The 17,951-nt window shown below is 44.6% G+C and overlaps 1 protein-coding gene across 11 annotated transcripts in view; it reads right to left on the bottom strand.

The window, feature by feature from the left end:
* Positions 1-17,951, bottom strand: part of LOC124004301 (CUGBP Elav-like family member 4) — a 119,034-nt gene that overhangs the window by 13,533 nt on the left and 87,550 nt on the right. For 3 of the 11 annotated variants that reach the window (XM_046313114.1, XM_046313108.1, XM_046313105.1), the window contains exons 3-11: positions 13,218-13,266; positions 10,760-10,888; positions 5,550-5,650; positions 5,149-5,289; positions 4,753-4,894; positions 4,375-4,527; positions 1,464-1,568; positions 392-472; positions 127-204 (exon numbers count right to left, since the gene is read on the bottom strand). In XM_046313114.1, the coding sequence (XP_046169070.1) occupies positions 127-204; positions 392-472; positions 1,464-1,568; positions 4,375-4,527; positions 4,753-4,894; positions 5,149-5,289; positions 5,550-5,650; positions 10,760-10,888; positions 13,218-13,266 (979 nt within the window). Of the gene's footprint in view, positions 1-126; positions 208-391; positions 473-1,463; positions 1,569-4,374; positions 4,528-4,752; positions 4,895-5,148; positions 5,290-5,549; positions 5,651-10,759; positions 10,889-13,217; positions 13,267-17,951 lie in introns of all 11 variants that reach the window. The other 8 variants (XM_046313112.1, XM_046313107.1, XM_046313113.1 and 5 more) reach the window with 8 other exon arrangements.

Raw genomic sequence — 17,951 nt, forward strand, 5'->3', positions numbered from 1 at the left:
TGAAAGACTGGTCATTTGCTAGCAATGTACGAGCCTGGAGACAAGCAAAACATACCATCCACTTTAACACAGAATTCTATACGATTGGTATAGGCCAGGGCTGGCGTATGTGTGTGTACGCCTCACCTTCTCTCTGTTGTTGTGGGATGATGGGAGGAGGCTGGGGAAAGGCCTGGCTGATCTGGCCATATGCAGCAGGGTAGGCTGCTAAGACACACACACAAGCAGATCAGATAACACTCAAAGGCTGGAGAGCGCGTGCACACACACCTACACCCACTCTCACTCTATGCACAGAAATATGTACACACACACACCAATTGATTAAATAACAGGCTCAGACACCTACATATCACATTATGTATGTACGCACGCACGCACACACACATACCATGTGAAACTGACAGACCTGCATACTGCTGGACTCCTGTGTAAGCCTGCTGTAAGTGGTCTGCTGCAGTGGGACTCTGAGCTGTTGAGTCAGAGAGAGAGAGAGGAAGAGAGAGAGAGGCGGTGAAGAAAGTGAGAAATAGAGAGAGAGGACGAGAAGAGCAGGAAAAAAACAGTAAGGATGGGAAGAGGCAATAAAAAAGGAGGGAAATAGACAGGGGGAGAGATATAAAGTGGTTAGAGAGAGACTAAGAATACTAGTAAAACGAGGAATTTGAACTCCTCCCGTCTCTCACCATGTCCCCTCGAACGACTGAGCAAAAAGGACGGCGTCTGAGACTGACTACATTTCTACACACACACACGCACGCACGCACGCACTCACACACACACACACACACACACACACACACACACACACACACACACACACACACACACACACACACACACACACACACACACACACACACACACACACACACACACACACACACACACACACACACACACACACACACACACACACACACACACACACACACCAGTTTGAATGGGCAGATTGAGCACTGAAGCACACCAAGGATAATGTAGATCCACCACCTCCACACAAAACTCCTGGCTTTCCTCTCCCAAAACCACAGGCATTACAGCACATCCCTGTGTGGTGCACATTTTTGGACCAAACAACATTACAGATACAGTACACAGAGACTTGGAAACATTACAGCTAAATAATAACCAACACCAATACCATGCTACTACACACACCACACACTCGTCACAACCAAGCTGTCACACACATGCATGGAAACACACACCCACATTTCCATCATGAAGCACCACACATATAAACACACACACACACACACAATCATTATACAGCACACATGCGCAAACACACTCTCACACACATACCACACTACCATCACCACCAAAACCATATGACCACACCGACCAATTAACACTAAGACTTAACAGGATCGTTCTGATTGAAAGAATTGGGGGAAGGGCAGGCAGAATGGGTACCATTCTGATAGAAAGAAAGGGGAGAGGACGGGGGTAATGGGTACCTTCAGAGAGAGAAGAGAGGAAGCAGCCACCCTGAACCCCAAAACAACTCCGATGAGCCAAGCTGTTTTTCTCAGAGTCCTCTCTAAAAACCACCTCCTGCAACACTGGAAAGAGATTGGAGAAAGAAGCATTTCCTCCCCTCTTCACAAACCCAAGGAAGTCGACACACGTACTGGCTAACATTGGAATATGACACAAGTGCATACTATACATAAGCAACCTTTTATAGTTTATAACCTTTTCTAAACACCTTTCTTACCATTCATAACACAGCTGTTTGTTTAATTGTCATTTTTCAAGACCCGTCGACTACACAGACAAGTTTTTCTACAGAGCCAGCCCTCCTGACAAGAATCCATCGTCAAGCCCATCTGAAAGGATGGGGAGTAATTGGAGCAAAATGGACCTCCTGCACAAATTACCCTCAGTCTCAGATTTGCTCCAAAGTCACATCTTCTTTACACGTTACAATGGCCTTTGGGGACTCAGGTCTATTAGAACTTACCTGGTGTTCTACCCAGACTCATATTTATCAATGTTACATTAAATGAGTAAAATTGGGGAATATATTATGAAACATATATGATATACTGTCGTCTCTGGATCTACCAGCATACTATCCTGCATCCTACTGCTGGCTTGCCTTTGAAGCTAAGCAGGGTTGGCCCCTGGATGGTAGACCAGATGCTGCTGGAAGTGGTGTTGGAGGGCCAATAGGAGGCACTCTTTCCTCTGATCTAAAATAATAATATAATATACAGTGGGGAGAACAAGTATTTGATACGCTGCTGATTTTTTGCAGGTTTTCCTACTTACAAAGCATGTAGAGGTCTGTAATTTTTTATCATAGGTACACTTCAACTGTGAGATACGGAATCTAAAACAAAAGTCCAGAAAATCACATTGTATGATTTTTAAGTAATTAATTTGCATTTTATTGCATGACATAAGTATTTGATCACCTACCAACCAGCAAGAATTTTGGTTCTCACAGACCTGTTAGTTTTTCTTTAAGAAGCCCTCCTGTTCTCCACTCATTACCTGTATTAGCTGCACCTGTTTGAACTTGTTACCTGTATAAAAGACACCTGTCCACACACTCAATCAAACGGACTCCAACCTCTCCACAATGGCCAAGCCCAGAGAGCTGTGTAAGGACATCAGGGATAAAATTGTAGATCTGCAGAAGGCTGGGATGGGCTACAGGACAATAGGCAAGCAGCTTGGTGAGAAGGCAACAACTGTTGGCACAATTATTAGAAAATTGAAGTTCAAGGTGATGGTCAATCACCCTCGGTCTGAGGCTCCATGCAAGATCTCACCTCGTGGGGCATCAATGATCATGAGGAAGGTGAGGGATCAGCCCAGAACTACACGGCAGGACCTGGTCAATGACCTGAAGAGAGCTGGGACCACAGTCTCAAAGAAAACCATTAGTAACACACTACGCCGTCATGGATTAAAATCCTGCAGGTCCCCCTGCTCAAGCCAGCGCATGTCCAGGCCCGTCTGAAGTTTGCCAATGACCATCTGGATGATCCAGAGGAGGAATGGGAGAAGGTCATGTGGTCTGATGAGACAAAAATAGAGCTTTTTGGTCAAAACTCCACTCGCAGTGTTTGGAGGAAGAAGAAGGATGAGTACAACCCCAAGAACACCATCCCAACCGTGAAGCATGGAGGTGGAAACATCATTCTTTGGGGATGCTTTTCTGCAAAGGGGACAGGATGACTGCACCGTATTGAGGGGAGGATGGATGGGGCCATGTATCGTGAGATCTTGGCCAACAACCTCCTTCCCTCAGTAAGATCATTGATGCATGACAACAACCTGAAACACACAGCTGGGGCAACTAAGGAGTGGCTCCGTAAGAAGCATCTCAAGGTCCTGGAGTGGCCTAGCCAGTCTCCAGACCTGAACCCAATAGAAAATCTTTGGAGGGAGTTGAAAGTGCGTATTGCCCAGCGACAGCCCTGAAACCTGAAGGATCTGGAGAAGGTCTGTTTGGAGGAGTGGGCCAAAATCCCTGCTGCAGTGTGTGCAAACCTGGTCAAGAAGTACAGGAAACGTATGATCTCTGTAATTGCAAACAAAGGTTTCTGTACCAAATATTAAGTTATGCTTTTCTGATGTATCAAATACTTATGTCATGCAATAAAATGCAAATGAATTACTTATCACATATAATGTGATTTTCTGGATTTTTGTTTTAGATTCCATCTCTCACAGTTGAAGTGTACCTATGATAACAATTACAGACCTCTATATGCTTTGTAAGTAGGAAAACTTGCAAAATCGGCAGTGTATCAAATACTTGTTCTCCCCACTGTATATCCCAATGCACCAGGGCAGTAAATTAGGGACATTGCCCTCTGTAGGGTGCCATCTTTCATCTGAGATGTTAAACTGGTGTCCTGACTCTCTGTGGTCACTAACGATTCCATGGCACTTATAGTAAGAGTAGGAGTGTTAACCCTGGTGTCCTGGCTAAATTCCCAATCTGGCCCTCATACCATCATGGCCACCTAATCATCCCTAGTTTTAGCTAATTCATCTCCTCTCCCCTGTAACTATTCCCCAGGTTGTTGCTATAAATGAGAATGTGTTGTCAGTCAGCTTAACTGGTAAAAAGGAACATGAAAACAATTCCATCCATCTACTGTATGTAGATCATTGGGTGTACTCTGTGTGCCTTATGGCGAGTGTGTTTCACGCAGGTAGTGAGTGTGTGTTATATTGTCTCTATATATCCTTAAGCAAGTGTATGTTGTGCTGAATCCAGAGCAGACTAGGTGAACAGTCTGCTGATGTACCCTTGTGCAAGGCACTTAACCCTAATTGCTCCTGTAAAGTTGCTTTGGATAAGAGCGTCTTCTAAATGACTAATATGTGTGGTTGTGGGAGGCTCACCAGGATAGGGGTGTATCCCGTTGGTGTACACAGCTTCGGCAGGGGGCTGCCCGTTAGCCTGAGGGGGTGGCATTCCATTGAAACCATTCACACTGATGGGCGAGGGGATACTGGTCACCGTGGGGCCGCTGATACCAGGGGGGGTACTGCCACCTGGCAGATAGCGATGTCGAAAGAGAGAGAGAGATGAGCAGGTGACATTGCTCGTTGTCAGGCCAGTTAACTGGCAGAGTTTGGTCTGACAACTGAGGGTGTTTTATACTGACAACTGAGGGAGATTTATCTTACAACTAAGTCCAGGACCCCACCCAAGCTGATAATGTCCTAACATGGTTGCCTTACATGTGGAGAAGTTGAACCCTTGAATGCTGCCCTCACCTGAGGTGGGGGTCATGTGCCCTCCTGGGAGTCCGTTGATGGTGGCCATGTGCTGCATCTGTGCGGCGGCGAAGGCTGCCATAGGGCTGAGGTAGCCCCCCTGCCCTACTGACGCCATCAACGCTGCCTGCTGCTGCTGCACCTGCATGGGGGGAGAGGGAGCCAGGGGAAAGGGGAGAGTGAGAAAGAGAGTGTAACTTTATTTTGTCAAGTTTTGTCTGCACTGTTTTTGTGCTTCAGCTCATACCCTACTTTGTATGTGTGTGTGTGTGTGTGTGTGTGTGTGTGTGTGTGTGTGTGTGTGTGTGTGTGTGTGTGTGTGTGTGTGTGTGTGTGTGTGTGTGTGTGTGTGTGTGTGTGTGTGTGTGTGTGTGTGTGTGTGTGTGTGTGTTCTACCTGTGCGTAGGCCCCGTAGGCCCCAAACTGCAGGGCCATGGGGTTGAAGATGCCCATCTGACCAGCCATCTGCTGCATGCGCCGGATGGTGCGCTCCTTATCCGTGTCGGCAAACTTCACCACCAGACTTGAGGACGCACCCTGCCACACACACACACACACACACACACACACACACACACACACACACACACACACACACACACACACACACACACACACACACACACACACACACACACACACACACACACACACACACACACACACACACACACACACACACACACACACACACACACACACACACACACACACACAGAGCGAGAGAGACGAGGAGTACATGTGTTAACACATACAAACATACACTACCAAGGACACACACTAGCTGATACACTCACCATATTGAATACTGAACTCACAGGCATTGTCTGGCTGCCGTGTAGCGCACTGATAGCTGCCTGAGCTTCAGCGTGAGAGGAATACTTTACGAACGCACAACCTGAGAGAGAGAGAGAAGCAGAGAGAGACAGGGCAGAGAGGGAGAGAGAAACACACAGAGAGAGATAAACAGAGGAAAACAGAGAGAGTGAGGAGAGAGAGAGAAAAGGCAATCAGTCAGACAGTCTGTCACTATCCACATAATTTAAACCCTCTTCCATAAGGAGTTGACTGATGAAGCCCAACGATAATTATTTCACTTACAGTACTATCGATAAAACTCAGTGATGAATCTGAATGATCAAGCTCAGTGATTATTGGGCGTCCCCATCGTTCCCATTCAACTCAGACAGAGTTCCCTGATGAGGCTTATTGATGAATGTGAATGATAAAGCGTACAGTATTCATTGGGCTTAGTTGCAATGAAGCATATTGATTAGTGTAAGACCGCTGATGAACAACATGAAGTAAAGCAATGAAGCGGCACTGACCAACCTAATGAGGTTTACCACTAAAGCCTGCCAATGAAGAGCACTGATGAAGGGTGTAAGGTGAAGTTACCCCTAGACGCTGATCTTGGTTCAGTTTAGTATTGGTGCATTGGTACCTTGGTGCATTGGTACCGCTTGCCGTGTGGTAACAGAGAGAACTGTCTATGACTTGGGTGGCTAGAGTCTTTGACATTTTTAGTGCCTTCATCTAACACCGCCTGGTATAGAGGTCCTGGATGGCAGGGACCTCGGCCCCAGTGATGTACTGGGCCATACGTAGTAACATCTGTAGCGTCTTGCGGTTGGATGCCAAGCATGTGCAATACCAGGTGGTGATGCAGCCAGTGAAAATGCTCTCAATGGTGCAGCTGTAAACCTATTTGAGGATTTGAGGGCCTATGCAAAAATCTTTTCAGCCTCCTGAGGGGGAAGAGGTGTTGTCGTGCCCTCTTCACGACTGCGTTGGCGTGTGTGGACCATGATATATCCTTAGTGTCACAAGTTACGGATTAAATTGAATATAAGAAACAACTGCAGCTATCACAAACAGTGTTGTTGACCAGAGTCTTAAAAACAGGCAAGGACACTAACTCCCCTAACTTTAATATCTTTTGAATGGGAAAAATATTGTTTCCCCATCTCAGTTCTAGCCTTAGGTACAGACAAGGACAGCAGCGACTGTGAACGAAGACTGTATTGAGTGACTGATCTGGTCAGTAAGGAACAGAGATACAAAAGGAGTTGTCCCATCAGTGCTTTGTACACAAAACGTGTACCAGTGCTTTAGCCTCCTGTTGGAGAGAGAAGTCCATTGCACAGTGATGTGTAAGTGATCTAGCATTTGTAATAAATCTTAAAACACCATGTTTCCGGAGTTTGTAAGGTATTTGCTGAGGCCTGCATAGACAATATCACCATAATCCAGCACTGATTAAAAAAACTCTGGTGATTTGAACAAGATCCTTTCTGACTTACATTGAAAAGTGAGATTTGTTCCAAAAATATAATCCCAATTTCAAATTCAGTTTCTGAGTAAAATTATTATTGTGCTGTTTAGAATTCAGCTTTTCATCTAACCAAATCACAAGATGTTGTAGGTGGTGACCCTATCAATTTGCTGGCCTTTTATAGTTCAAATCTGCAAGTGACTCCATCTGTTTACTTTCAGGGAAGAGAAAGCCATACATTTTGTTTTCCTTGCATTAAGCACAAGTTTCAATTCGAATAGCTGCCTTTTTTCGTGTTATCCAATTGTTAGTAGTTAATATATTGTCTCATCGCTACAACTCCTGCGATGCAGTGCCTTAGACCACTGCGCCTCCCGGAATGCTGAATAGCTGCCTTTTGAATAACATCAAAAGCCAACTGTATGTCTTGAAAAGTCTTCTCAATTTTACATTTACATTTACATTTAAGTCATTTAGCAGACGCTCTTAGATGCTCTAGAATAAATAATTTTGTCATCGGCATACAGATGGGGATTTGCAGGGTCAACAGACTTCCCTATGTCATGTATATACAGTGTAAAAAGGATCGCACCTAAAATTGAGCCCTGGGGAACTCCTTTTGTAAGCCTTCGAAACTCAGATTTCATACCCATCTGTGCTACATACTGTGTTCTGTTAGAAAGGTCGTTTTGGAACCAATCCACTGCATCAACACTTAAACCAACCTGTTCTGGCACCACACTGTCAGGTCTCTGATCTCCACCCTATAGGCTGTCTCATCATCATCTGCGATCAGTTCTGCCACCGTCATGTCGTCAGCAAACTTAATGATGCTTCTGCAGTCATGCGTGGCAATGCAGTCATGGGTGAACAGGGAGTACAGGAAGGGACTAAGCATGCACCCCTGAAGGGCCCCCGTGTTGAAGGTCAGTGTGGCAGATGTGTTGATGCCTCCCCTCACAAACTGGGGGCGGCCCGTCAGGAAGTCCAGGATCCATTTATAGAGGGAGGTGTTCAGTCTCAGGGTCCTTAGCTTAGTAATGAGCTTGGAGGACACAATGGTGTTGAACGCTGAGCTCCAGTCAATGAACACCATTCTCACATAGGTATTCATCTTGTCCAGCTGAGAGATGGCAGTGTGGAGTGCAATAGAGATGGCATCATCTGTGGATCTGTTGGGTCTGTATGCAAATTGGAGTGGGTCCAGGATGTCTGGGATGATGGTGTTGATGTGAGCCATGACCAGCCTTTCAAAGTATTTCCTGGCTACAGATGTGACTGCTACGGGTAATAGTTGTTTACACAGGTTACCTATGGTGGTCTGCTCGAAACATGTAGATATTGAACATTTCAGTGAAGACACTTGCCAGCTGGTCAGCATATGCTTTGAGTACGCGTCTGGCCCTGCAGCCTTGTGAATGTTAACCTGTTTAAAGGTCTTACTCACGGTTCAGTGTTACTTGCCTTGAAGCAAGCATAGAAGGCGTTTAGCTCATCTGGAAGGCTCGCGTCACTGGGCAGCTCATGGCTTTGTTTCCCTTTGTAATCTAAGATAGTTTGCAAATCCTGCCACGTCCGACGAGCGTCAGAGCCGGCTTAGTAGGTTTCGATCTCAATCCTGCATTGATGCTTTGCCTGTTTCATGGCTCATCAGAGGTCGTAGCGAGATTTCTTATAAGCGTCCAGATTGGCGCCTCACTCCTTGAAAGTGGCAACTCTGGTTGGGATATGTATGTACGGTCACTGTGGGGACGATGTCGTCAATGCACTTATAAATGAAGCCGGTGACTGATGTGGTAAACTGCTCAATGCAATGTGGTAAACTGCTCAATGCAATCGGATGAGTCCCAGAACATATTCCATTCCTTGCCAGCAAAACGGTCCTGTAGTTTAGCATCTGCTTCATCGGACCACTTCCGTATTGAGCGCGTCACTGGTACTTCCTGCTTGAGTTTTTGCTTGTAAGCATGAATCAGCAGGATAGAGTAATGATCAGATTTGCCAAAAGTAGGGCGAGGGAGAGCTTTGTATGCATTTCTGTGTGTGGGGTAAAGGTAATCTAGAGTTTTGTCTCCTCTAGTTGCACAGGTGATATGCTGGTAGAAATGGCGTAAGACGGATATCAGTTTCCCTGCATCAAAATCACTGGCAACACCTCTGGATGACCATTTTCTTGTTTGCTTATGACCCTATACAGCTCGATAAGTGCAGTCTTAGTGGCAACATTGGTTTGTGGTGGTAAATAGACAGCGACGCAAAATATAGATGAAAATGTCCTTGGTAAATAGTATGGTCTACATGAGGTATTCTAACTCAGGCGAGCAGAACCTCAAGATTTCCTTAATATTAGAGATTGGTCACCATCTGTTGTAAAAAAAAAATACAAATAAAAAAGAGACACACACATCTCCCTCCTTGAGCATACCCGAGGCTGTCGTTTGATTCTGCCCATGCATAGAAAAGCCAGCTGAGTGTACTAAACATTAGGAACACCTGCTATTTCCATGTCATAGACTGACCAGACAGATGAATCCAGGTGAAAGCTATGCTCTCTCATTAATGTCACCTGTTAAATCCACTTCAATCAGTGTAGATGAAGGGGAGGAGACAGGTTATATAAGGTTTTTTAAGCCTTGAGACAATTGAGACATGGATTGTGTATGTGTACCAGTCAGCCATTGAATGAGCAAGACAAAACATTTAAGTGCCTTTGAACAGGGTATGGTAGTACCGGTTTATGTGTGTCAAAAACTGCAATGCTGCAGGGTTTTTCACACTTAACAGTTTCCTGTGTGTATCAAGAATGTTCCACCACCAGAGGACATCCAGCCAACTTGACACAAACGTGGGAAGCATTGGAGTCAACATGGGCCAGCATCCCTGTGGAACGCTTTTGACACCTTGTAGAGTCCATGCCCTGACGAATTGAGGCTGTTCTGGGGGAAAAGGGGGGGTTTGTGCAACTCAATATTAGGAAGGTGTTCCTCATTTTTACCGACACTCAGTGCATATTATCCATGTCCTTGCTCAGCCATGACTCCAAGAAAAATAGGATATTACAGTTCTTCATGTCCTGTTGATAGGATCGTCTCGAACGGAGCTTGCGCAAGTTTGTTTTCCAGGAGGGTAGACACGGTTTATTTACTCGCCAACGCAGTTTCGTCAGGGTGCCTGAACGTCGGCCTCTCTTACGCCGTCTCTTCCTTTTCCGAATCTCTGGGATTAGGGCCTTGTCCGGGGTGAGCGGTATGTCCTGGGTTGCCGAATCACTAAGGTAGAAATCTTCATCCAAATCGAGGTTAGTGATTGCTGTTCTGATGTCCAGAAGCTCTCTTCGGTCATAGGAAACGATGACAGATCAGACCACTAAATAGCAGAATTGGTCAGCGCCATTCTTGAGGGAGGGGAATCTGATCCTAGATCTGTACCTAGGGGAAACTTCACCCCGGATCCCGATGAAGAGTATGGTGACGCTTCCTAAAAGGTCACTGTTAGCCAGGCATAGGCTAAATGCCAAATAACATAAATCCCGGAAATGAAAGCACGCTAAAGTGTGATGATAGAATACAATGCATCTGGCTATTGTTAGGTCAAGGTGACAATGATTTAATTGCTTAAATCCCAACTCAAATAAATACAAATAAATAAAGACATGTTTGAAATGTCCTTAATGCTATGGTGTGATGATGAACATTACATAGCTGTGGTGGTGGTGGAACCACACACACTGACCTTTGCTGTTTCCATCAGGACCTCTAAGGATGGTGCACTCTTCAATGCTGCCAAACGACTCAAAGAGACGTCGCACATCATCTTCGGACTGCTGCTTGTTGAGCATTCCCACAAATAGTTTTCTGTCTTCTGAAACAAAGAGGAACTGGTCATGAACAGGTATGTGTGCGCACACGTGGGTGTGCACTTGTGACGAGTGTTTGTGTGTGTGTGTGTGTGTCTGTGAATGTTTTCAAGTGTATCGAGTTTTCAGTGTGCAAGGCTGAGAGCGTGTGTGTTTGTGTGTGTGTTTAGGGTCTGCTTCACCCTCTGCCTTTGCCTGACAGGCTGTCCTTGTAGAGTCAACAAGACTAATCTCAGCTCTGGCCTTGCACAAGGGGGAATGTTTACAAGTGTGGCTCGGAGATCAGGGATGGAGGACACACACATTGACTGCCAAAGTCTTCACAGTTCCCATGGGATGGCACCAGTAATCGTTCCATCTCTCAGAGGGAAACAATGCTTAACACAACACACTAACATATTCATTTTGAGATGAAATCAATAGGAACCAATACATCTTTGACTCTCTAGGGCGGGGATGTTTGAAGTGATGCAATGTTTACAGACTATAGGACCATAAAGAGGTATTTGACTAGAGAATGTCCATCGAAGCAACTATATGGTGAGGCCGTTCTGGGGAGAGTTTCACTGTTTCCCTGACACTCCTGGATTAAAAACTATGCTCATTGGAGAATCTCCATTTAAATCCTGTTTTAGTCCAGGACTAGATTTCGGGCGATTTCACACCAAATTGGTTTGGAGCGGTTTTTCCCAACTTTGGCACGTTTTCTCTCTTTAGTTCGGTTAGTTTGGACTGGTGTGCACACTCTAAACAATGCACCGTGGTTCACTCAAAAAGGGTGGTCTCAGTCTGATTCCATTTGTGTGGTTGTGCGGTTCGCTGCAGATGAGAATGCAGTCCAGACCAAACACAGGAAAATAACAAGAGGTATTATTGGTTGTTTGACTATGAACATTTGATCCACACAGTACCATAACTTGATCTGTTTGAAAATTGTAAATCGCAGCGCATTTATGAGCGCATCCGATGGATGCAGTCTAGGGGAGACGGGCCACTGAAAGTAGCCCATTTAAGATGCAGTTAGAGAGGCGCTGTTTCCTCCCGCGTGTTGTTGGAAGACCCAGAAAAGGAAGTAACATGAAGTTTGGGACATACATTTTTATTTTTTGATAATCATAGATGGATTGAACGTGAAGATTTCTCTCCAATAAACAAATGACTTGCATTTAACATGTGGTTTTGTTCAGGCATTTTAGTTCGTTTGACATTTGGCAATGTGAAACCGGCCGGACCAAATGAAAAAAAAAAATACAAATGTAACAAATAATCAAACTCTGATTTGAACTATTGCTCAGGACTATGTGTGAAAACGCCCTTAACCTGTGTCCAGGAAACTAGTCACGATACCTCCATTTCAAATAAGCTAAAATGCCTGAATGTGTTTTCAGGGCAGAATCAGTCCCTGGTTTGAGGGGAAGAATGAAAACCAGCAGTGGTGCGAGGCCCGGATTTGAGGAAGAGGGATTTAGAGAAAGAGGGGATGATAGAGAAAGAGAAAAATAAGGTGGAGAAGAGAGAGGGAGAGAGAGACGTGGGAAATTGGGGATTGAGAGAGGTAAAGGAAGAGAGAGGGTGAGGGAGAAAAGTAAGAATCCTTCTCCAGCCCTCCCACCAATTGTTTCTCTCTTCACTCCACAGCTCCATCAATCACAGTTAGAGAGGACCGGAATAAACAGGGAGGAAGTCATGCAATCCCTCAGTAACTCTCTCTCTCTACCTCTTCTTCTCTCCTCTATTTCTGTCCTTCTTCCCCTCACATGCTCTCTACTTGTCTCTCTCTTTCTTTCTTTCCTGCTCCCTCTCCTGCCTCCTCCCCCATTCTCCACCTTTATCTCTCTCACACGATATGATTTTTTCCTCATTGCATGCTCTGCTTCTTTTCCTCCTCTCTCTCTCTCTCTCTCTCTCTCTCTCTGATGCTATTCAAAACTTGCTCATGCTTAATTCCCAACTAAATTGGTGTTGGACGGATAGCGTTTATTTGAAGAGAGTTGAGCAATACAAAGAGAGAGTGTGACCAATGTTTATGTAACACATTACAAATGTTTGAGAACCCTGTGGGGGCTGGCTGGGATTCTGTCAGTTCCCGTCGAGGTAGGGCCATTAAGCGTGACACGTTGGGAGTGTGTGTGTGTGTGTGTGTGTGTGTGTGTGTGTGTGTGTGTGTGTGTGTGTGTGTGTGTGTGTGTGTGTGTGTGTGTGTGTGTGTGTGTGTGTGTGTGTGTGTGTGTGTGTGTGTGTGTGTGTGTGTGTGTGTGTGTGTAAGAGAGGGGAGAGGGGTAATGGTGACACTGATGTGGGACGGCAGCCAAGTTTAAAGAAGTGGAGCACTACCTCCTCGACTCTCGCTGTCCGCAGGCTTCACCTGGATAGGCCTGTTCATCTGGAGAGAGAGAGAAGAGAGATAGGGAAAGATGTTAGGTTTGCTTGCTCCACATCAAGTAGTTACACACCATTTACTAAATGTTGATGACCGCTTTGGCAAATAAGTAACACGTCTTGTAAATGTGTTTTGTATAATGTAATTGCGTAGGGTGGGAGAGAAGGACTTGAGATTTGATAGTACAGGTGCAGTAATTTAGAGAGGGAGATGAAAAAGGATGGCGAGAAAAGGGAGAGGCTGCGTTCTTACATGTTTGGCAGTGTGATGTTGTTGTGCAGGCTCTGTTTAAGAACATTGCAGTTCACCAGCCCCTATATACTGTAGATACATCATTTTGAATTGGTCTGGCTATGTCCGTCTGTCCATATATCTGTCCGTCTGTCTGTTTAAATGCTCTAGACACCCAGTTTTTCTATAAGGCCTTGTCACCCTGCATGTGAGCCTTCTTTAGCTCTCGCTGGCCAGCCTAGACACTCCTCCTTCCATTCCCCCTCGTTCCTTTACACTCCTCCTTCCATTCTTCCACTGCCTTTCTGTCAACCCTGGCTGCTTTCCCAATGCTCTCAGTCTCAGTAATACACGCCGCAAAACGCTCGCTGCCAATCAATGTTTTAATATGGGAAGGGAGAGGGGGGTGAGCAGGAACGACGTGCCACAGAGGGGAAAGAGAGAGAGCGAAGGGTGTACGTGTGTGGATGCGCGCATGTTGGTGCGCTTGTTTGTGTCTGTGTGTGTGTTGTCGGGTAGTGTACGAAAGGGTGTATGCTTCATGGTTCTTACATTCTCCCAATTTGTTGCAATTACAATGCACAGACTAACCAAAACAAAAACACTGTTGATACACCGTAATGAATTACATTCATGGTTAGTAGACTGGCCAACACTCTGGATTAGATGGAGCTCAATAAAGCCATGTTTGGCTCTAACGTTAACGACCTGTAAACACAGTAAACAACAAGAGGTTGACAATATTAGGGGAACAATTTCGTATATTACTGTTTTTTTTACCATCTCTTCCTCAGTGTAAAAAGTCCAGGCCTGCTAAATCTCTCCGTGCACAATAACACTCCTTCGTCTAAGACCCAGTCACCCTTTCCCCTTCTCTCTCTCCTTTCCTCCCTCTTTCATCGCCTTGCTAATGTTTTTAATGTACTTTGATGCATTATTTATATCACCCTGGCTGTTGATATCGAAAGAGAGAGAGAGGGAAAGCGAGAAGGAGGTGCGGAGAGAACAATAGAGGGAAAGAGTGGTGGAGAGAGAGAGAGAGAGAGAGAGAGAGAGAGAGAGAGAGAGAGAGAGAGAGAGAGAGAGAGAGATAAAAAAAACATGGGACTAAAAGAAGACAGCTGGATGGAAGCATTGAGCAACATTAAACATCATTTAGAACAGCCTACAACTATCTAGCCCACATTCTCCATTATACACTTCCCTCAGAGAGAAAATACCATCTCCAGCTCAATTTCACAAAAAGGAGCACCATTAAAACGCACACACGCACACACTCGCATGCATGCACACACACACAGGCACACACACACACCCTTTGCACATCCACCCACGGTGTCTTAGTGAGAAACAGACGTTGTGCGGTTTGCATGTGAGTTGAGAATTCTCTGCTTCATTCACACACACACACACACACACACACACACACACACACACACACACACACACACACACACACACACACACACACACACACACACACACACACACACACACACACACACACACACACACACACACACACACACACACACACACACACACACACACACACACACACACACACACACACACACATCAAAAAACACCTTTCTGGGAGCATGCTTCTTCTCCTACTAGCAGAGGCATTCACACACACAGAGCTCAGCCCATTGTTGCTCCAGTGATGACAGTCTACTCCTGCAGCTCTTTTTGTGTGGCCTTTGAGAACATGATATACAGTCACCTTCAAAATTATTGGCACCCTTGATAAAGATGAGCAAAAAAAGACTGCATAAAATAAAGAATACAGATACTGAGCCATATTGTATGCAATTGAATGATTTTTTATATTTTTTTATATACAAATACAATTTCTCAAAGAAAGAGATGTTGTTTAAAGGTCCAATGCAGCTGTTTTTATCTCAATATCAAATATTTTCTGGATGGCAATTAAGTACCTTACTGTGATTGTTTTCAAATAAAATGGTCAAAAATAAACAAAAATAACTCCTTAGCAAAGAGCAATTTCTCAAGTGAATTTTTGCTAGGACTGTGTGGGAGTGGCCTGAGTGAGTTTACCACTGTTCCCGTGGTTTTAACCGTCTTAATTATTGCCCTAATAGTGGTAAGTGGAATAGATTATTATTAGTATTATATATTTTTTTACCCATTGTTGAATTTATGAAGGTCAACCACCATTCATCTTTTTTCGTTTGTGAGTTCTTTGCCTTTCGTCAAGGTGATGGATGTTTTGAATTGTGTGTTACCTCATTTGTTATATATCCCAGTGAAACAGGACACCTTGAATAGCCACAATACAGTTCCTTAGGCTGAATGAACATAAAAAAGTTGAATGTTAATGCAGATTTGACTTTGTTTGATTTTATTTATAAGAATCTTTAGGGGTGCCAATAATTTCGACATCTAACCTTTTGAGATTTTTTTTGTGACTCTTTCTTTGAATAATTGTATTAGTGTAACATAATGTCATGTTCAGTATTTGTATTAGTCATTTAATAAAAGATTAGTCTTTTTTGCTCATCTTTATTAAGGGTGCCAATCATTTTGGAGGTTAACTCCAAACACCTGAACACACAAGCAAACCGCATGCACACACACACACACGGCAGGTAGCCTGGCGCTAAGAGAATTGGGCTAGTAACCGAAAAGTCGCTGGTTAGAATAGCTGAGCTTACAAGGTTCAAATCTGTCCATTTTTTAAAATATATTTTTTTTAATGAACCTTTATTCAACCAGGCAGGCCAGTTGAGAACAAGTTCTCATTTACAACTGTGACCTGGCCAAGCAAAGCAGTGCGACACAAACAACGCAGAGTTACACATGGAATAAACAAACGTACAGTCGATAACACAATAGAAAAGTCTATATACAGTGTGTGCAAATAAAGTAAGAATAGGGAAGTAAGGCAATAAATTGGCCATAGTGGCAAAATAATTACAATTTAGGAATTAAACACTGGAGTGAAAGATGTGCAGAAGATTAATGTGCAAGAAGAGATACTGGGGTGCAAAGGAGCAAAATAAAAAATAAAAAAAACAATATGGGGATGAGGTAGTTGGGTGTGCTATTTACAGATTGGATGTGTACAGGTAAAGTAAGCTGCTCTGACAGCTGATGCTTAAAGGTAGTAAGGGAGATATGAGTCTCCAGCTTCAGTGATTTTTGCAATTCGTTCCAGTCATTGGCAGCAGAGAACTGGAAGAAAAGGCGACCAAATGAGGAGTTGGCTTTGGGGGTGACCAGTGAAATATACCCGCTGGAACGCGTGCTACAGGTGGGTGCTGCTATGGTGACCAGTGATCTGAGATAAGGCGGGGTTTTACCTAGCAAAGACTTATAGATGAACTGGAGCCAGTGGGTTTGACGACGAATATGAAGCGAGGGCCAGCCAACGAGAGCATACAGGTCGCAGTGTTGGGTAGTATATGGGGCTTTGGTGACAAAACGGATGGCGCTGTGATAGACTGCATCACATTTTTTGATAGAGTGTTGGAGGCTATTTTGTAAATGACATTGCCCGAAGTCAAGGATAGGTAGGATAGTCAGTTTTACGAGGGTATGTTTGGCAGCATGAGTGAAGGATGCTTTTTTTGCGAAATAGGAAGCCAATTCTAGATTTAATTTTGGATTGGAGATACGTAATGTGAGTCTGGAAGGAGAGTTTACAGTCTAACCAGGATACCCGGGCCAGGTCGATTAGAAAGGCCTGCTCAAGTGTTTTAGGGAGCGTTTGACCGCAGACCCATTACGCACGCAGGCATTGAGGCAGTGATCACTGAGATCCTGTTTGAAGACAGCAGTTTGAAGACAGCAGAGGTGTATTTAGAGGGCATGTTGATCAGGATGATATCTATGAGGGTGCCCGTGTTTACGGATTTGGGGTTGTACCTGGTAGGTTCCATGATAATTTGTGTGAGATCGAGGGCATCTAGCTTAGATTGTAGGAAGGCTGGGGTGTTAAGCATATCCCAGTTTAGGTCACCTAACAGTACAAACCGAAGATAAATGGGGGGCAATTAATTCACATATGGTGTCCAGGGCACAGATGGGGGCTGATGGGGGTCTATAACAAGCAGCAACAGTGAGGGACTTATTTCCGGAAAGGTGAATTTTTAAAAGTAGAAGCTGTTTAGGCACAGATCTTGATAGCATGACAGAACTCTGCAGGCTGTCTCTGCAGTAGATTGCAACTCCACCCCCATTGGCAGTTCTATCTTGGCGGAAAATGTTGTAGTTGGGAATGGAAATGTCAGACTTTTTGGTGGCCTTTGGTGGCCTAAGCCAGGATTCAGACACGGCTATGACATGGGGATTGGCAGAGTGTGCTAAAGCAGTGAAAAAAACTAACTTAGAGAGGAGGCTTCTGATGTTAACATATATGAAACCAAGGCATTTACGGTTTCAGAAGTCAAGAAATGATAGCGCCTGGGGAATAGGAGTGGAACTGGGGGTTA

This window comes from Oncorhynchus gorbuscha, linkage group LG18 (genome assembly GCF_021184085.1).
Source record: "Oncorhynchus gorbuscha isolate QuinsamMale2020 ecotype Even-year linkage group LG18, OgorEven_v1.0, whole genome shotgun sequence".
Lineage (NCBI taxonomy): Eukaryota > Metazoa > Chordata > Actinopteri > Salmoniformes > Salmonidae > Oncorhynchus > Oncorhynchus gorbuscha.